The sequence below is a fragment of the Naegleria gruberi genome (assembly GCF_000004985.1).
Source record: "Naegleria gruberi genomic scaffold NAEGRscaffold_65, whole genome shotgun sequence".
Lineage (NCBI taxonomy): Eukaryota > Heterolobosea > Eutetramitea > Acrasida > Naegleriidae > Naegleria > Naegleria gruberi.
In genome coordinates this window covers 224,575-246,470 of record NW_003163262.1, presented here as the reverse complement: position 1 = coordinate 246,470, position 21,896 = coordinate 224,575, and the positions used below count along the sequence as shown (strand labels likewise).

The following is a 21,896-nucleotide window of genomic DNA, read 5'->3' as shown; positions in this document are numbered from 1 at the left end:
GATTCAAAAAATTAAAAATATTTCAAAACATAAAGTCTAATAACATTTTTATTTAAATTTGTTTAATTTGCTTCTCATCTTGTTCATCTTGATCATTATCTTGTTCATTTTCTTTGTTATCATTATCATTTTGAATAATTTTAATTCTTCTAATAATACTTTTAACTAAATCAATTAAAGTATCAATTTTAAAAGTTGAATATTCATTTGAATTTTCCAATCTAAAACAAAACATGTAATTACCAAATATAAAATAATAAATTACATTTAATAATTTGTTTGAATTATTTTCACCTATTTGATTTAATAATAAATCTTCAATATTTTCTTTTTTAATAGTTAAATTGGAATTATTTGTAAAATTTAATTTAATTTTTTCATATTGATATCTCCAACTTTTAATTTGTTTTTTATCATGTATTGATAATATCATACCATTATTATACATTTCAAAATTTAAACTCTTTTTCATTTTATCATCAATTTCATTCAGAATATATTTTTGAATAAATTCTTCTTCTTCTTTTTTAAATGTATTATTACTATTAGAATTAGAATTATTATTACTATTATTAGTATCATTATTATTAGTAGTATTATTAGTATCATTATTATTAGAATCATTACTAGTAGTAGTATTAATTGTTAAATTATTATCATTTTCATTATTAATAGAAATATGATGAAATTGTTCAATATTAATATAAATAGTAGGTTTTGTATTTTTAGAATTATTTTCATAAGATGGTTGTAATTTTAAATGTATAATTAAATTATCAAATTCATTAGTACCAATTTCATATTTAGAAACATCCCATTCAAATGGTACTTCCATTTCAATTGGATAATTATTTAATTCACTTAATTCTTTCCATCCATCACTATTTTTAGTATCATTACTATTATTAGAAATATTTAAACCTGATAATTTAGTATTTGATAATGTACCTCTTGGAGCATGTTTAAGAAATGAATTATAACTTTGAAGTGAAAGTGATTTTAATCTTAATGGACCTTCTAAAATTGTAATTTCAAATATAATATTACCTGTTTCTACATTTTGTAAATTTAATTTATATTCTCTTGGTTTATTTACTAGAAAATATAAATCTTCTTTTGTTAATGTAAATATTACATCACCCATTGCTATTATCATATTTATATTTAAATATTTAAATAATATATTTAATATAATATATTTAAATAATATATATTTAATAATATAATTTTAATAAAATTTTTAAATAAAATAATATATACATACGATCATCTTTAGTTAATCTATCCCAATCATAAACATAAAAATGTATTAATAAATTATCCATTTCATTTAATATTTCAAATTGAAATTCATCATTCCATATTGGATTTAACTATTTAAATATAAATATAAATATAAAATAAATAATTAAATATAAATAATTGAATACAAATAAAACATACAGTTTTCATTTGAGTTGTAGTTCTTAAAAAACCACCAACTAAACCACCAGGTAAAACTTTTTCATTTGAAACTTCAACTAAATGTCTAAATGAACTCAATTTAAAATCTTTTAATCTTTGTTTAAAATCTATTATTGTATAGGGATCACTTTATTACGTTATTTTATTGTAATAGATATATTGTATTATTATATATTGTGTTGTATAGATAGTTGTATAATAGTTATAATAATTATATTGTAAAGTAAATAATGATATTAGTAAATAGAGGTATTATAATTACCTTTTACCATTAGCATCTGCTATTATTAAATCCTCTCCTCTAATAATTTTAATTACTAGTATATCTCCTGGCATGAGAGTAAATATTTCATGTTGTTGTTGTTGTTTATTTGACATTTTTTTATTAAATGAAATTTGAAAGGAAATGAAATTGAATCTGTCACACACTGATTTCATAATGAACTTTCACTGATTTAATTTACAACGTATCATCACCATTCGTACAATATATTTATATGTTATGATGATATGGTTTCAAAGATATATGATTGCTAATGGAATAATAATATTATTGTTTCCTATGAGAGAGGAGTGTGATAACATATTTGATTAACTAAGGCTTTTAAAAAATGATTCACTTGATTGTTAATGTATTCACTTGATGATGAATGTAATATATTAATACTATTTAAATAATAATAACAAAGTTTATATGATGATCTTCTCTTCATATATTATTGTTTTTGTTGATTTCTAAAGGCTTGTTTAATTTCTTCACGTTGTTTAACTCCATGCATTATTATTTGTTCTACCATACGTTCCGATAATAATTTCATTTCATTATTCTATTTATTTATAATATTATTATTTAATATTTATTATATTCAATCATCATATTTAATTATTATTTAGAATTGTAAAATACATACTTTTAATTCAACTTGTTTACGAAGAAAATCAGCAACAGTCATGGATTTATCATCTTCATTGTATTGATAATTAGCAGAGAGAATAACAGATGGATGTTCTTCCATCATCATTTGAGTCATATTATTATTATTTGGTTTCTTTTGATGAAGAGGAGTGAATGACATTTTTTTATTCTTATTTTTTAACAATAATTTTTGGCGGCATTTTTAAACATCTTTTTATGTTTGTCAATTCGCTAATTGATCTTTTCAATTTTAAAGAGACTGTTTATCAATGATTTAATATTGTAAACAAATACAATTTAAATATAATCCAATCAATAGATCTCTTCATTTGTTTTCCACAATAAACCCATACCTCTATCAAGTGTCAGTTATCAAACAAGACAGACAACAAGTTTCAAAGCCTTTAAAAAAATTTACATCATTTCTATTGAGAGAGAGGCTGTGTTTTTAATTTTACTTTGTACTTTATCAACACTATTCACTACTTGTAACAATATAATACTATAATAATAATGGCAGAATCTGATGATTCAATTTCATTATCATCTGATGGAGGAGATGAAGAATATGATGATCTTTCAGAAATGTCAGATTCATCGGGTGATGATATGGATGCTACTTTTGAAGAATTGAGTGCTTCTATGGGATTAGATTTACCACCTACTCATAAACCACCACCAATTCCATCTACTAGCAAACCACCTGATCATCATCATCATCACTTCATAAAAATCAAAATTCTATTGATGATAATACTACAACAAATACTGATGATCAAACTACATCAAATAATGAATATTATGATGATGAAGAAGAAGATGAAGATGATACTAGTACTACAGGTGTTAATATGAGTGTGAGTCAAACTAGTACTGATTCACCTCTTAAACAAGTTTCTGATGATAATAGTAATAATAATAATAATGGAACATCAACACCTCCTCCAATTCCTCAAAAACCTAGACGAATCTCTACTAAACCATCTACTACTACTTTAAATAGTACAACTACTTCTCCATCATCATCATTAGGTGGTGCAATTACTTCCGCTACTGGTACTGGTACTAATGGTGTTGCTTCTACTACTTCTCATGATGGTAAAACAAAAACAAACAAATCATCCTCTTCAAGTCCAACACAAAAGAAACCACCTAAACCATCAGTACCAAGTGAACCTAAAGTAATAGATGATGGACAATTTAGATATACACATGTACCACCACATCGTCTTGTCTATACTATTGAAACACAAGTTAGAATGTTAAATAATGATGAAGTATCATATGATGATGAATTAAAAAGCTATGAAGAAAGAAGTGAAAATTTAATGGAATCTAATATTGAACCATTTGTTGGTCAATTACCATTACCACCTAATTGTAATTTATTTAAACAAGCATTGAGATTTAAAGGACAATTAGAAGAATTAAATAATTTAAATTCACAAATGAATCAATTACATCCACACATATATCGAAAATCATCAAATACTAAAAATAGAAAACATTCTGTCATGTCAAATCCAAGTGGTGGTACAAGATCAAGAAAACAATCAATCAAATCATCTTCAATTAATAATAATTCATCATCATCATCATCAATACCATATGGTGCTATTAGACACGTACATCCTGTTAAAGATCCATTTCCAGAAGATATTGCTGGTAAAGGTGTTCCAATTAGAATTGGTTTATCTAAACTATTAAATAATAATAACAATAACAATACTAATAACAATAATAATGGTGATAATAAGAAAGAAATAGAAGAAGAATTATTCAAATTACCTCCAGAGTTGAACAAATTACCAGATATTCCATTCCCACCATACAATTCAGTTCAATTATCTACAAATTCAATGAATTATGTATATGAAGATCATTGGAAAGTTGAAAATTCAAGACCACTCATTCAATCCACTTTAATATCTCCTGATCTTGTTAATAATACTAATAATACCAATAATACTAATAGTAATACTAATACTACAAATAATATAATAGATAGAAGTAAATGGAGAACACGTGTATTAAACAAATATCCAGTAACACAAGAATTATCAGAGAGATTATATCCACTGTGGAGAACATTAAGTTTTGGTGAATTATTTAATGCAGGTAGAAAGGATGTTCGTAAGAAATTGAATGATGATCACATTACTAATATAATATTACAACATTTACATTTTGAAGGATTGAAGGAAACTAAAAAATCCTTGGAAGAAGAGAGTGGTAAGAAATATATTGGTATCGATATTGATCAAAGTTTATTGTATGCATTGTGTAAGGAGGCTATTAAAAAATCTGAAAAGTTAATGGATACAATAATTTCAGATAAATATTCAAGTGCCTATCTACAAAAGAATAAGAATCAAATAATGAAAGAATTAGATGAACAATTGAGTGAATTAGGTATAACAAATGATGAATTTGGTAAAAGAGATGAAGATGTTAATATTTGGAAAGAACCTGAAAGACAAAATGAAATTGTTGAATTTGATCCTGTTAGTAAATTTGAACAATTTCAAGCAGGTTCATTAAATAGAATAATTGAAAGATTAACAATACCAACACAAGATCAATCTTTTATTGATGTATTTTTACATACTTATATGGCAATTGCTTCACCTGAATTAGTTTTAGGTAAATTATTTCAACGTTTCAAAGTACCTTCTACATTTACACCTGACGTTAAAAATGGTATTCAATCTGCTGTTATTAGAGTTTTATTAATTTGGATTGAAAATCATTTTCATCATTTCACTAATAACATGTTACAAAAATTACAATCATTTTTAGATGAACAAGTTTTAATTCATGCTAAATTAAATAAGAGTAGAAAGAAAATTAATGAAATTATAACTCAAATGTCTAAATTATCAAATATTAATACTTTTTCATTTAATAATAATAATAATAATAATATGAATAATAATATGAATAATAATATGAATATGAATAATAGTGGAATTGGAATGGGAGGTGGAGGTGGAATTAGTAGAAATGTGAATAGTTCTGATAAAATACCTGAACCAATCATACCATGGAATAAAATCTTTGCCAGTGATTTATGTATTGAAGATATAGATGGTGAAGAGATGGCAAGACAATTATGTTTATATGAATTTGATATGTATTATTCTATAAAATCAGAGGAATTATTAAATCAAGCATGGAGAAAACCCAAATTAAAACATCGATCACCTAATGTATTAAATATGATGAATTTCTTTGATAATATTAGTATGTGGGTTGCATCATTAATATGTAGAGGACAAACAACCTATGCTAGAAAACATACTTATAAAATGTTAATTATAGTATGTGATCAATTGAGAAAGATGAATAATTTTAATACATTGAGAGCAATTTTAAGTGGATTTGAAAATGGTGCAGTTAAAAGATTAAAGGATACAAGAAGTGAACTTGGTCAAAAATCTAAAGATACTGAAAATTTATTAAAACAATTAATGAGTGAAGAAAATAATTATAAGAAATATAAAGAAGTTTTAAAAACTTCATCATTTCCAGCTATACCATATTTAGGTGTACATTTACAAGATTTACAATATATTGAAGAAAATCATAATGATTATGTTAAAAATACAAATAGAAATGGTGTTGAATTAATTAATTGGATTAAGAGAGAATCTTTATTTGAAGTTATTAAGGAAATTAAACATTTCCAAAATCCAATTGGTTACAAATTTGTTAAAGTTTTTCAAATTCAAGAATTAATTAGAACAATGCCATTCAAAGCATCAACAAATCATAATTTAATGATTCATAGTTATAAGGCTGAACCACCACCAGGTGCATCTGCTAATTTCTTTGTTGGTTAAATTTATTATTATTATTATTATTATTGTATCAGAAATGTTTGAAATTGTTGTATTTTTAATAAAAGTTATTAAATTTTTGATTGGGTACGATTTTATTGTTGGATTGAAACAAAGGCTTGTTTTACATTTTCCATTTTAAAGTTGAAAATTAAATCAATAAATAAAGCATCAAAAAAATGTCAGACTCCCATGCACCGGATTTAATTCAATGCAAATGTGGAGCATTGGCTCAACTTCGTGTAACTAAAAAGGGTGATAATATGGGAAGAGAATATTGGGCATGTGCAAGAAATTTTGGTGATCGAGAAAGATGTAATTTTTTCAAGTGGAGTGATAATGGTGTCAAACCAAAGCCTTCGAATAATAATTTTAATAATAATAATAATAATACTCCGAATAGATTTATACCACCACCTTCATCATTTGTAAATAATAGTGCATCATCATCATCGTCTTCCACTTTTGTACAGGCTTCATCATCAACTATCGGATCCAATAATACTAACAATAATAATAATACTAACAATGATGATGATATTGGAGCACCATTGTGTCCCAAACATCAAATTACGTGTGTACAGAAAAGAGTTGTTAAAGAAGGTAATAACAAGGGTAAATTATTTTGGTGTTGTAATATAGAACATGGTTGTTATTTTGAATGGTGTAAAGAAGGAACCAAAGTAGCAGATTATTTATTAAATCCAGAGATTCAAAATAGACCACTCTATAGTTCAACCTATTCATCTAAGAATACACTTGGAGTTCATTATCCAATTAGTTTACAATTAGTAGGAAGTAATATTCTTCAACAAGCAATGAAACAACAAAAAGATAGACATGAAACTTTAGTATTTAATAATGCAAATTATGATTGTGTTTTAGTAACATTTCCAAAATTAGGATTTATTATGGATAAATTATTAAGATCACTTAAAGAATTATTTGATAACAAGATTACAAAATTAAATGATTTGGAATATTTATTTCCATTAGATCAACATGAAACTTTAAGAACATTTTTACTTGATGTTAAAATTGATGGTGCTTCTATTCAAGTTCAAGATTTTCCAGAAATTGTTAAATTAATAATTAATAATTATCCACAAATTGATATTTCTAAAACTGATCAATTATGTAATGAATTGGATTTGGCACATAAATTTCCAAAACAAGTTTGGACTAAATTAAGACCATTTCAAAAACAAGGTATTTCATTTGCTGTTAAAAGAGAAGGAAGAGTTCTTTTAGGTGATGAAATGGTAGGTTTTTTTATTTATTTATTTTTTTAATATTTAATATATTTATTTTTAATAATTTTAATACTATATTTAAATATAATTTATTTTAATATTTAATATTTAATATTATTTATTTTTAATAATAATATGTAATAGGGAGTTGGTAAAACACTTCAAGGATTATCAACCATGTATTATTTTAAACAAGATTGGCCATTATTAATAATATGTCCAAGTTCACTTAAACATAATTGGGGAAAGGAAATTGAAGAATGGTTTATAACAAGTGAAAGAGGACATACAGATATTACAATGGAAAAGATTAAAATAATTTCACATGGTAAACAAATACCTGATAATTATATTAATATAGTTTCATATACAATGGCAGCTAATATGTTAGAAAGTCAACCATGTAATAATGATGGTGGTGGTGGTGGTGCAATTTTAAATGGTATTAAATTTAATTGTATCATTTGTGATGAGTCGCATTATCTTAAAAATTCATCAACAAAGAGAAGTTCACACATTGTACCATTTCTAAAACAAGCTAAAAGATTAGTAATGATAACAGGTACACCTGCTCTATCACGTCCAGTTGAAGTTTATCCACAATTAAATTTATTATTGGATGATAAATTTACATTTACAAGAAGTGCATTCACCTATAGATATTGTGATGCTAAAGAAACACAATTTGGTCTTGATGATAAAGGTAGTTCAAATGTATTAGAATTAAATTATCTACTCTCAAGAACTGTAATGATTAGAAGAAGGAAGGAAACAGTTTTATCAGAATTACCTGAAAAACAAAGACAACGTGTTTTATTAAGTGTAAAACCAAGTGATTTAAAACAATTAGAATTTTCAGCTGAGAGAATGAAAAGAGCAATTGAAAAGATGAAAACAGCCATCACATCAGAAGAACATAATCAATCTAATTTTGATAAGAATAGTGAAATATTTAGAATGTATACAATGACAGGTAAAGCTAAATTACCTGCTGTTAAAGAATATATTCAAGATATGATTGAAAATACAGGTGATTTAAAATTTTTAGTATTTGCCTATCATAAAGAAGTAATGGATGGAATTGAAGAATGTGTTGCATTGGAATTGGCTAAATTTTATAATTTAAAAGGTCAGAAAAAGAAATCTAAAGATTTACAAAAAAAAATGAGAGGTGATTATTATATTAGAATTGATGGATCAACTGATTCAAATAGAAGACAAAATTTAGTTAATACATTTAGAACTAATGGTCATTGTAGAGTTGCCATTCTATCAATTAAAGCTGCAGGTGTTGGATATACAATGACACCATGTAGTACTGTTTTATTTGCTGAATTATATTGGACTCCAAGTGATTTAAGACAAGCTGAAGATAGAGTACATCGTATGGGTCAAACTAATGCTGTCTCTATTAAATATTTATTAGGAAAGGATACTTTTGATGAATATTTATGGCCTCTCTTACAAAAAAAATTAGAAGTTGTTGGTAAATCTGTAGATGGTGAATCACATGTTGATAGAAATGTTGATCAAGTTATATTTGATAGAACTAATACCTATGATGATAATGATAATGATGAGGATGAATATAATGAGGAGGATGGAAGTTATGCTGGTGGAGCATCATCAGCATATTATCAAGATATGAAAGAAAGAGACTATCTTGATGAAGATGAAGAAGAGGAATATTATGAAGAATTGGAAAAGAAGAAACAAAAACTCAAATCATCACCATCAGTTAAGGAAAGAGAATCACCCAAGCTATCTCAATCTAATCGAAGTAATAGTAATACTACTAATCGTGGTAGTAATAGTCGTAGTGTTGGAAGTAGTAGTAGTACTCAAAGTCATCATGCCAATGAAGAAGATATTAGAAAAGTAGTTCCTCCACCAAATAGTACTGCAACAGACTTTTTAAAAGGATTTTTATGTACAAAGAATGGTAAATTACCACCAAATATAATATTAATGAGAGATGATAATAATAATAGTAATACTAAAATATTTAATACTAGTAGTAGCACTCAAAAGAAGGAATATACTTATAACAAATCATTTAGAGATACTAATAATAATACTAAAAATAATAATACTAAAAAAAGACATTTAGATGATGAAGAGGAAGAGGATGATATGAAAGTTAATTCAGATGATGATGATGATGATATTACTTTTGGAACTCCAAAGAAGAATAATTCTTCAATTACTCAAAAGACAAGTCCTTTCTTTTCAAAGTTAAAATCATCTTCACTACTACCAAATACTAGTAATCTCAAACAAAAACTTCCAAATAATAATAGCAGTAGTAGTAGTAGTAGTAGCAACAATATCACTACCATTAGTAATGAAAGTAATAGTGGATTAAATGATGATTTTATGCAAGATGAACAAGAAGAGAAAGTTAATTCATCATCATTTCTCAATCTATCTAATGCATTTAAAAGAACTCAATCAGATTCAATTCAATCAACTAAATTTGTTACACCATCTAAATTTATATTACCCAACAATAAGACATTACCACCTAAATTATTATCAACTTCATCTCAAATTCCATCAATACCAAGTCCAGTAGGAAATACTAATACTAATAATACTACTACTAATATTACTAATAATACTTCACCACCACCAAACTTTAATTTATCAAAAACATCACCACCACCATCAACACCACCCAATCATAATAATAATAATAATAGATTAACTAATATTACACCAGAAAACAAACCTTCAGAACTTGAACAATTATTAGCTAAATTTTCATTTCAAGGAAGTGCTTCTATTTCTCCATTTGCTAAGAGAACTCCTCCAACCAAATCAAAGACTACTACTACTACAACAATTAACAATACCATCAACAATACACCTCTTTCCATTTCTAATAATAATAATATTAATAATATTGGTAGTAGTTCTTCAAATGTTAATAGTACTACTTCTTTATCAACACCCAAATTTATTCCACCAACTTTCAAATCACCAATAACTACAATTAATAGACCATCATCTTCAAATAGTTCTCATAGCTCAGCAGCAGTATCATCATTTACTCAACATAAATCACCTCCAACATTTCTACCTCCAAAGAAACCTTCAATTGAACCTGAACCTAAAAAGTTAAAGCTTGATTCTATTACACCAAAAACAGAAAACAACTCTTTAGATATTGATGACTCTGACTTTATACTTGATGATATTCTTCCTGATATTCTATAAATGTAAATAAAATATTAAACTTAATTTGATTTATTTGCCTTTATTCAATATTCTGGTAATTTATGTGGTGCTTACTTGCTCAATGTGCATATGACATGATTTCTCTCCAATTTTAATTGAACAATATCTTTATCAAACACATAAATTGTAACATTGAATATCTGAACTCAAAAACTGTGTTGATTTTAATGCCAACTTACATCCAATAACAAGATGGTTTGTAATGGTTATGGATATTTTATAACAACGAAATTTTTATTGTCGTTATGGGTCAAAGTTGGTACAATAACAAAGTTGGTATCCCATTAAAAAGCGGAGTGTATACACAGATCATATCTTATGACAAAATAACTAACTCTCACTTAGAGTGTTGAACTTCCCACTGATGATTTGTGCAGTATAAGCTTCTAAAGCGGTCATTAGTTATATTCACAAATAGTTAGTAACCACACTTAGAGTTAGTAAATACGAGTATTTTCAAACACACTGTAACTTGCAGTACCAATTAGTTTACAAACTCTAAGTTATTGATATTTTAGTGCCAATCCAAGCGATATTCTTACTTACTGTTGAATTCGCGAATTATTTATTAATAGCTTACCAACCAAATACATCATTATCAAAGACCCGTGTACTAATATTTTACATCCAAATGTGATTGAGTTAAATCTTATAAGATCTTACCTGAAGTGATATTTGTTCATATGCATTAGAAAAGACAACGAAAAGGAGGAAGAATCAGAATAAAGCGATATTAACAAACTCAAATATACAAAAGAAAAGTGATGGGTGTATAGCTAGAGCTCTCTATGTAGTGTGTAGACATGAAAAAACTACCCATAACACTTTTGGATCTTTCAGAAGTAACAAGATACAGTATTTTTGAGCTGGGAAGAAAATACAAGGAAATTGATAAAGATTTGGAAACTTTATGTGATAATGACTAATGAATTTTCTGAAATATTCATCTGAAAATGTTTGCTGGCAATGAAGGGTTTGGCATTCCATTTGATGATGGTGACTATGATAATAACAACAAATCTACATTATTTGTTTGTGATACGGGCAACAATAGAGTTGTCAAACTAAATCCAATCGACGGCACACTTGTTTCTACATTCTCATCAATAGGTATTGTTAAATTGATAGATCCTCTGTCCCTAGCTTTCAATGATGTTGGTGAATGTTTCATCACAACCTGCAACACAGTATTGTGCATTCGGGATGATGAATTAGGCAAGATATTCACAGTTGAGGAGGAGGTAAACTCTAAAATATGGCTGAACATTACCATTGATAGAGACTTTATCATCATCTCTTGCAAGGCTAGTAACACTCTTGTCGTGAGGCACAGCATTCTCAAAAATATCAAGACTAAAAACAGATATCAATTTGAGGATGAGAATTATTAGGGTTGCTATGAAAGAATGTTTAGTAGATTCAGGGAGACCTGCTCTTTTACTTGCATTACAATCATGCTCGATTGATATGAAATTATCAGAAGTTGCGAGATCTACACATGTAGGAGAGGCTACAACAAGAGAAAGGTTTAACGAGCTCAATTCTCCATCGAATAATAATAATAGTATCTGAAACAAAAACTGAGGAAGCCATCGAAATGAAATGGAGTTTTGTCAATTCAACACATTGTTGATGTAATTCTAATAGTTTTACTGTAATCATTTACCTCCATGTAAAAGATCTATTGGAATTTATTGAATCTCCAATAATTTTATTTTATGGTTTCCTTCATATAATAAATATAATTAATTCTTTGATTTAACATGTACCATATATCTAATTTTAACTTGATCTATGTTATAAACAATGTATTCATTGTAACTTAATGGGAATGACCAATATCTTTGAGTTAGAGCAATAGGTGGTTTTGGATTACTAGTGATTGAACCTAATGGAATATGTACACCATCATATTGTACGAATGGTTCATCTGGAGAGGGACCAACTTCACCGACACCCATTGTAGAATCGAATCCATCCTTTGCTTGATCCATATATTCAGCAGAATAGGTCTTGTATGGATTACCAATACAAACTTCACATAATAATAATAGTGCATGTGTTTCATTGGTTGAAGAATCTCTCTCAGCTCTACAATATCCAAATGATTTTGAAAACATATCTGCACAATAAATACCCTTACCAAACATGTATCCACTTGCAGGTGCTTCTTTTGGTGCAATTAATAAACCTTTTGAAAGAATTGAAAGGAAATTAGAAATTGGACTACCATGCCATAATAACATTCTATGACAATTCTTATTGGATTCTTCTTGTTTTGATAGGAATGATTCATATCTTTGAGATTCACCCTTTCTATTAACTCTAAATATATTAACAGTATCAACAGAACAAGCATGTCTATTTGTATGTTGAATATATCTATTAATAATTGAAAATTCTTCATCTGTTGATTGTAATGATGCTAATTGTGTATCTAAACCATGATAAGTATAATCTAATGGATTCATTTTAGGTAAATTAAAAGTAGCAGCTAATAAAATACGTGCAGCTGTTCTTAATTCAATTAAATCTTCAAGTGATTTCATCTTTTCTAAAACATCATTCTCTCTATCAATTGATTTTATAGCACAATTAACAAAATTTCTATGTGGAATTAATGAATAAAATTCATTTGATAAATCTGCAATTTGATTTAATTTAACTAGAATTTCAGATGCAGGTAATTGTACTGTATGATCATTAGTTTCCTTAATTAATTTTAATATATCACCTAATATTTGATATCCTTTCTTTAATCTATCTTTAGATAATTTACCTAAACTAAAATATTCATCTGAAATACCTAATCTAATTAAATCTTTTCTTAATAAAGTAATATCACAAACTAATTTCATTAAATTATAAATAGGTGTTGGTAATTTAGATTGTACAGATTTAGATAAATCAATAGGTTGAAGTGGATCTCTAACTTTTCTCTTACTAATATCAACAACTTTATACTTTTTAGTCTTTTCTTCAAATTCTTTACCCCATTCATTACCTGTTTTAGATTTAAATATCTTTTTAAATTCAGATATACATTCATCTTTAGATTGGAATGGTGTTGTTTGATATTGTCCTTCTTCACCTACTCTACCATATCTATTTAATAGTACATATAAATTTTGATCTTGATTATATCCAATTTGTAATATATAAAAATTATTATATCCACTTGTACCATATTTAACATCTGTCTTGTTTAATATAGTATGATAATATTTAATATCATTGTTATCATTGTTATTATCATTGTTATTATCAGTATTATCAGTATTATTATCATTGTTATCATCCTTATTAGAAGTAGTAGAAGTAGTAGTAGAATCATCAATTAAAACTTTACAATTCTTCAATTTACAATGTTTATCCATTTTAGGAATTCTTTCCTTCTTTTCTTCTTCAGTTTCAGGTCTAGTTAATTCTTCCTTTTCAAAATCTTCAAGTGCTTGTGAAGCATCCTTTTCAACATTTACATTTATATGTGGAATTGTAAATGTATTCATATATTCAATTAATGATTTAATTTCAGATTGTGAAGATTCTCTTAATTTTTCATCAATTTTACTTTCATTAGGTTGTAATATTTTAGTATAGGTACCATTAGTTTGTCTTAAAGAATAATAAAGTGGTGATTTACCATTTAAATCTTGATGTAAAATATCAGATTTAGATTTAACTAATTCCTTTACAATTTCAATATTTTGAATATAACCAAATAAATTAATACCAATAGCATAATGTAATGCAATTCTCTTATCATTATCTTCAATATTAACATTAATAGTAGGTGATGTTAATAAAACTTTAACAATTTCTGTTATATTTTCAATAGTAGCATAATGTAATGGTGTTCTATTTAAATGTCTATCTTTAACATTAGTATTAACACCATGTGTTATTAATACTTTAACTGCTAATTTATCTCTATTTAAAACAGAGAAATGAAGTGCTGTTCTACCATATTTACCTTCTTGAATATCAATATTAGCATTAGATCCAATTAATGATTCAATAATTGAATAAATTGCATCTGTTGAAGATGTTGAAGATGAATAGGATGATCTATATTTCATATGAGTTGTATCAGTACCATTTTTACATGCATAATGTAGTGCAGATCTCTTATATTTTGAATCTAATGTATTTGGAGAGGCACCATGTTTCAATAATAATGAAACTAATTCTGCATTTGAATTAATTGAAGCATAATGGAGTGGTGTTCTTCCTTTAACTTTATCAGTTAAATTCAAATTTAAAGAACGACGTAATAACATTTTAGTAATAGTAATAGCCCATGTATCTTTCCATTCACGTGATGAATCTGAATTCTTTGCAACTAAATGCATAACATTTTGACCATCTGAATTTAAATCATTCAATAATAAATCATTACGTGTCTTTCTAATTAATTTTTGTACTAGACTATATTGATGTGTTTCTAAAGCATCTGAAATTACTTGTGTTGGTTTAATATTAGGTTCTTGCATAATTAAATAAGCTAATCCCATATAAGATCTAGAAAGTGCATATTTAAACATTGTACATGAATCTAATTGCTTATTTTTAACTTGTTCATAAATTGAAACTTGTTCTTCTTGTGAAATTTCAATTGGTTCTTCTTCAATTGATTCAGATGTGGATGATTTCATTGGTTTAGAATTATAATTTGAATCATCTGAATCATATGAATCTTCATCAGATTCTTCAACTTCAGATTCTTCATCTTCATCATCTTCATCATCTGAATCTTTAACTGTTGATGCACCAATAACATGTTTAGATTTTTTGATTGATTGAACCTTTTCAGCTTGTAATTGTTCTCTCAATTGTTGTCTAATAGATTTAATATTAATTGATAATTGATCATAAATTGGAGCATGAACATCACCTCCCTTATTAATTAAAGTAACAACAAAATCAACACGTGAAGATAATAATGCTAAATTAGTTGGAGTATTACCATCTTCATCTTTACGATTCAATTCTGCACCTCTTTGAATTAGGAAAATACTACTTATAGTTGCACCACTAATAGCAGCATAATGTAATGGTGAACGTCCATATTTATCTGTAATATCAGTTTCAATACCTTCAAAATTACACATATCTGATACTAATTCAATTGGATCATTACTACTTGTATTATTATATCTACTATTATAATTGTAATTATAAGAATTACCACCACTTGAAATAGGATTATATTGAATATTTGTAAATGAATAAAAGAATGGACTTCTACCAATTGAATCTTTAACATTCAATTCAGCACCATATTTCAATAAATATTTAACTGCATGAATCATTCCTTCATTTTGACTTGTTGCAGAAACAGCTAAATGAAGTGGTGTAATACCTTTGAAATCTTTAGCATTAACATTTAATCTATATTTTGAAACAAATGCTTTGATTAATTGATCTGATTGTCTTGCAATTGCATAGTGCATTGGTGTATATCCAATACATTCATTATTTGGATATGATTTAACTCTCATTTTACCTGTATGAACATCTTTAACTTTAACTTTTGATTTGTATGGAATATGTTCAATTACTGCATTTTTAAGTGATGTTTTAGTTAATGAAAGATACTTGTCGAGGAATTCTAAAAATCTATCAACAGATTGTGATGTTGGAATTTCTCTCTTCTTTCTCTTATTACCATAATAATCAATTTCATATGGTTCACCATCTGAATCTAAATCTTCAACTGTTGCTGATGCTGTTGCTTCTGTTGTTGTTGAAGAAGATGATGATGCTACTGCTGATGCTCTACTAGTTGGGAATGTTGCACCAAATATACCAGGAGTAGAAGTGGAGTACTTGTTGTTACTTCTTCTTCATCTTCTTCCATTGTAGTTGTAAGAATAGATTTAAATAAAGCCTTCTTAGATTTAGAAGGAGTAGCTTCAGAATCATCAATGAATGAATCATTAATCATTGCTGATTCATGTTCTGCTGCTTCTTCTTCATCATCTGAAGATGCTGATGAATGTGAATGAATACTTTCATCATCTTCCATCATTGATTTATCAACCATTGTTGAATCATCAAGTTTACTTGTTTCAGAATGTTCTTCATCTGAAATATCTTCTTCATCATCATCTTCATCTTCATGATCTTCCATTTCTTCATCTGAATCATTATTTGATTTTCTCATTAAAATATCCTTCTTCTTCTTTGTAAATTTCTTCTTCTTTTCTGGTTCACTCACATCAAAAATGTTATCAAAAACAGATTCTTGAATTGTTTTAGCAGAGACAGGGAATGGTGTTGCTTCACCATCTGAATCTTCAGCAAGTTCATGTTGTTGTGAATAATTTGAAGGAGTGAATGCATGAATCATGGCCATTAATGGTGTTTTACCTGATCCATCAATAGTATTAGCCATTTTATAGAATAATTGTTCAGAATCTGTAATATTATCATTATTATCATTGATAGATTGTACATTGGAAATGGTAGATGTATTGAGATGATCTTCATCTTCATCTATCATACTACCACCACCACTACTACCAATACTACTACTACTAGTTGTATTATTTGTATTATTAATATTATTAATATTATTAGAATAAATCTTCTTATTAGTAACCATATTATCATAAATAACCATAAATAATCTATTTAAATCTCTTTGATGAACTTGTTTTAAAACCAAATGTAAAATATTTTCTTCATGTTTTTGACATCTAACTTTTGAACCTTGTTCTAATAGGAATTTAATCATTTTAATATTTGAATGATTAAATGCCTTCATGAGTGGTGTAATACCATTTGCATCAATATCATCATAATGTAATTTAGATTCAATAAATAATTTAGCTAATTCAATATCATATTTAGATTGATAACCTGTAATATAATGGAATAGAGAAGTATCATTTGGTCCCTTAATAGTTAAATCAATTCTATCCTTCTTTTCTTTTATCAAATATTTAATTTGATTAAAATTTTGTTCATCTAATTTTGACATTAATTTATGAATTAATGTATAACCTTCTGAATCTTTTAAATTTAAATCAACTAATTTATCATTTAAAATAAATTCAGTTATACCATAATGTGATTTTAACATTGCAATATTCAATGGTGAATATTTCCATGAATTTAATGCATGTAAATCAGCACCTGCAACTAAAAGTAATTTAACAATTTCAAACCAACCATAAGCAACTGCATAATGAATAACAGAATTACCAGCTGAATCCTTATGATTTGGATCCATTCCCTTTTCTAATAAATATTTTACAATATCATAATATCCATTCATAGCTGCATACATTAATAATGATTTCTTTCTGGTACATAATTTTTCAATTTTAGCACCCTTTTCAATTAATACTTTCATTAATTCTAAATTACCTCTTTTACAAGCTGACATGAGTGGTGTTTCTTTTAATTTAGCTGCTAAATCAACATTTGTACCACATTCAATTAATTTTTTACAAACATCAATTTGATTATACCATGCTGCTAAATGTAATGGTGAATATCCAAATTTATCCTTAATACTACCATTCTTGGAATCTTTTGGACATAGAATTTCAATATTTTGTGAATGACCATATTTAGCAGCATAATGAAGTGGTGTTCTTTTTTGAGAATCCTTTTCAATAATATTTGAACCCTTCTCTAATAAATATTTGATATTATCACTTGTAGAAGAACAGGCAGCAAAATGAATTGGTCTTCTCTGATATCTATCAAGAACAGCACATCCATCTGAATTACCTTCAACTAATTCCTTTAAATATTTTGTATTTGGATTTAAAGCAGAACAATGAACAGGTGTAACATCATTAGCAATTGCCTTCTTTGTAATTGAAACACTCTTATAGGAAGTAAAATCAGATGAACCATCTTTTTCTAAACTTTCAACATGTAAATGATTTAAACCAAATCCATCTTGTTCATTCAATTTCTTTGCTAAATGTAATGCAATTGGAACATTACCAGATTCAATAGCAGCATAAAAAACATCTTCACCAAATGTAGATAATCCCTTCTTTACAATTAAATAATCAATAGTTTCAATTTTAACATCTCTACATGTAACACTTCTCTTAATAGCATCTTGTATTAATGCGTAACTATTATATGAATTAAAAGTTGAATAATCTTCTGAATCTTTAGCAAATGCAACATCAATACCTTCACGTCCACCACGTGAAACATTAACATTTCTAACTGCACGTCCATAAGTTCTCTTTGATGCAAATCCAGTTTCAATTGTTTGAATTGAATGTGATTGTGAAACACGTGAACGAGAAATACCTGTAGTACTATTAATTTCATCAAATATTAAATCTAATGCCTTAATATCATTTGAACGTATAGCATAATCAATTATATTCCAATCATTATCAATTGATCTTTGAATGAATGGATTATTAACATGTTTTTCATCTTGTAATACCTTCTTTAACAATTCATAATTATTTGTTTGTAATGCACGAAAACCTTCCTTACTAGTTCTAACAGGTGAAACAAATGTATTCAATTCATTTGATGTATCAATAAATGGATCATCATTACATTTCTTAATAGCTTTCAATATATCATCATCTAATTGACACATGCCAGGTTTAATCTTTTTAGGCTTTTTAGTTTTAGTTGATGATGATGATTTGGAAGTCTTTCTCTTCTTCTTCTTCTTTTCTTGTTCACTATCACCTTCAGAAGTATGAAGATCTTCATCATCATCATCCTTTTTCTTCTTCTTCTTTTTGGAAGTGGTGGATTTTTTAGTTTCCTTCTTTGGCTTTTTTTCCTTCTTTTTAGTGGCAGCTTTCTTCTTCTTTTTCTTTTTATCATCATTATCACTTTCACTTTCAGATTCTTCAGATTCTTCCTCTTCAGCTGAAAGTTCAACTTTTTTACCTCTCTTCTTTGAAAGTTTTTCTAATTTGGCCTTTCTCTTTTGTGTTGCAATAGAAACACGAGGAGCATATTTTGGTTCTTCTTCTTCTTCATCATCCTTTTCTTCCTTTTCCTCCTCCTTTTCATCATGTTCTTCTTCCTCAGCATCACTAGTAGAAGTGGTGGTAGTAGTAGCAGATTTGTCCTTAGGTTTAATTGCTTTATGGATAATACGCTTAGCAGTTTCTTTAGATTTTCTAGTAGGTCTCTCTGATTTAACACTAGTATTTTCCTTCTTGTTGTCATTTTCCTTTTTTTGATCATCATTAGAAACATTAACTTCTTCAGTAGGTGGTGTACTACTAGTAGCAACTGAAGATGATGATGGAATTGTTGATGTTTGTTGTTGTTGTTGTTGATCAGTCATTTCTTCATCTGAATGTTCTTCAGGTTCAATGACAACTTGTTTAACTTTTTTAGGTCTACCTCTAGTCATCTTTTTCACACTCCTCTCTGTATTTTAATATTATACACAAATTATATATTTGTTATTGTTACAGCTGCAAGTGGTGTGTTTGATCAAAAAAACAACTGTTGTGTGATACAATTTGCAACAATGTGATTGATGCGATAATAAATTAGATTTTGTTTTTTTTTGATTAGATTTTGAAGTTTGGCGCCACTTTATTAAAAGCGTTAATGAATTTTCCAGTGAAAAGTCTCAGCAAGGTTGCAAGAGCTAAATGGCCGCATGAGGTGAGCTTCAAGGAGAAGGTGGAGATATTGCAAAGATTACAATGAAACTTTTGATGTGAAGAAATTAAGCGGCCAGGTTGAAGATTGCACACCATCGGACCATTATTTATTTCACTGTTATGATGATGGATGAACTTGCATTATGACTATTTACTTCTTCTCATAGGAATTATTCTGAAACGAACTTGTTGTTCACAAACACTTTTTAATGGCTTATCAATAGCTAATAATTTTATTTATCATTATAATTACATTATTATTAGAAAGTATCAAATATGTTATGAAAATAGACTATTATTAAAAAATGTCTTCATCATCTGATAACAACAGTAGTAGTGAATCATCAACAACAACTTCGGAGATTGAATCATCCTCGTCTTCATCTTTATCAACAACTACATCAACAACAACTGATAATAATAAACAAATATATAGAACATGGATTAAAAAACAACAAGTACCATTAGGATGTTCAATATTACAATTATTTGTTAAAGAGAATGATATAATAGAAATTAATCAACCATTATTTGAATATAAAGTATATAATGTAAATCATAATGGTGTTATTGGTGATAGAGTTGGTGTATTCTTAGCAAGTATTTATAAAAATTTAAAGAATAATTCATTGTGCAAGGCTAAAATTGTTAAAATTTTAATGTCTAATCAGTCTGATTTAATTTCACAAACAAATCCATATCATATTACACAAGAAAATCAAAGAATTGTTTTACATATTCAATATATTGATACAAGTGTTAAAGAAGAAATTACAAATCAAGATTTTGAACCACAAGTGCCAACTTATACTTTATTATAAAATTATTTTTTATTTTATTAATTTTATTTTTAATAATTTATTTATTTTTAATTAAAATAGATTGACCTGACATTTCAATATTTTTATAACATTTAAAAATATTAATATTTGAATTTTTAAATAATTTAAATTCCCATGTATTTTCTAAATTATTTTTAAAATTTTCAATTGTATTTTTTTTAAATACATATTTAGTAATAATTTTATAACTTGAACGATTTTTTCTTGTTTGTTTATGAAGAGGTTGACAACAATTAATTACTATAAATGTATTATTATATTCAGTTACACAAATTAAATCTCTATAAAAACAAATTTCATTTAAATAATCTTCATTAACATTTTCTTTAATTGTAAATTCTAATTTTCCTTTTTTAGTATTATTTAATTTATTAAATTCTAAAATATAAATATCATCATCAATTACAATATCACTAGGTTTACCTAAACTTCCTTTTTTAATACAAATTAATTCTTTAACATGTTTTTTTTGATAATATATTGTTTTATAATAATTTAAATTTAATATTTCATTATTATTACCATTTATATTATTATTAGAATTATTAGATAATTCATTTGATGATTTAATTGATTCAGTAAATTCTTCCAATGATAATTGTTTTTTACTATTATTATTTGTATTAATATTATTATTATTATTATTGGTTGTATTGTTAATATTTTTTGAATTATTATTTGATGATTTTAATTTTTTTCTATTTAATTGTTTTGAT

General features: G+C 26.6%; 4 protein-coding genes across 4 annotated transcripts in view; 3 read left to right on the top strand and 1 right to left on the bottom strand.

The window, feature by feature from the left end:
• NAEGRDRAFT_74011 (uncharacterized protein) overlaps positions 1–1,842 on the bottom strand; it is a gene marked incomplete at both ends in the record, with an annotated part of 5,818 nt that extends 3,976 nt beyond the window's left edge. The window contains 4 exons of the mRNA XM_002670976.1: positions 436–1,146; positions 1,265–1,373; positions 1,444–1,571; positions 1,734–1,842. Coding sequence (XP_002671022.1) covers positions 436–1,146; positions 1,265–1,373; positions 1,444–1,571; positions 1,734–1,842 — 1,057 coding nt within the window. The remainder of the gene's footprint in view (positions 1–435; positions 1,147–1,264; positions 1,374–1,443; positions 1,572–1,733) is intronic.
• A 1,389-nt stretch (positions 1,843–3,231) lies between these two features.
• On the top strand, positions 3,232–6,301 carry NAEGRDRAFT_59569 (rasGEF domain-containing protein; the record flags this gene model as incomplete). Its single annotated transcript, XM_002671022.1, has 1 exon — positions 3,232–6,301. One exon carries the CDS (start codon positions 3,232–3,234, stop codon positions 6,220–6,222), a length of 2,991 nt encoding a protein of 996 aa, XP_002671068.1. The 3' UTR covers positions 6,223–6,301.
• A 92-nt stretch (positions 6,302–6,393) lies between these two features.
• NAEGRDRAFT_59568 (DEXH-box helicase) lies at positions 6,394–10,705 on the top strand. Its single transcript, XM_002671021.1, has 2 exons — positions 6,394–7,481; positions 7,617–10,705. Exons 1-2 carry the CDS (start codon positions 6,399–6,401, stop codon positions 10,689–10,691), a joined length of 4,158 nt encoding a protein of 1,385 aa, XP_002671067.1. The 5' UTR covers positions 6,394–6,398; the 3' UTR covers positions 10,692–10,705.
• A 9,938-nt stretch (positions 10,706–20,643) lies between these two features.
• Positions 20,644–21,159, top strand: NAEGRDRAFT_74007 (uncharacterized protein; the record flags this gene model as incomplete). Its single annotated transcript, XM_002671020.1, has 1 exon — positions 20,644–21,159. The coding sequence occupies one exon, from the start codon at positions 20,644–20,646 to the stop codon at positions 21,157–21,159; it is 516 nt and encodes a 171-aa protein (XP_002671066.1).
• Positions 21,160–21,896: the final 737 nt, after the last annotated feature.

Excerpts from the sequence above, each read along its gene's own strand:
- NAEGRDRAFT_59568 (XM_002671021.1), top strand. The coding sequence starts at position 6,399 with ATGTCAGACTCCCATGCACCGGATTTAATTCAATGCAAATGTGGAGCA. Across the intron at positions 7,482-7,616 it reads TTCTTTTAGGTGATGAAATG|GGAGTTGGTAAAACACTTCA; the intron begins GTAGGTTTTTTT and ends AATATGTAATAG.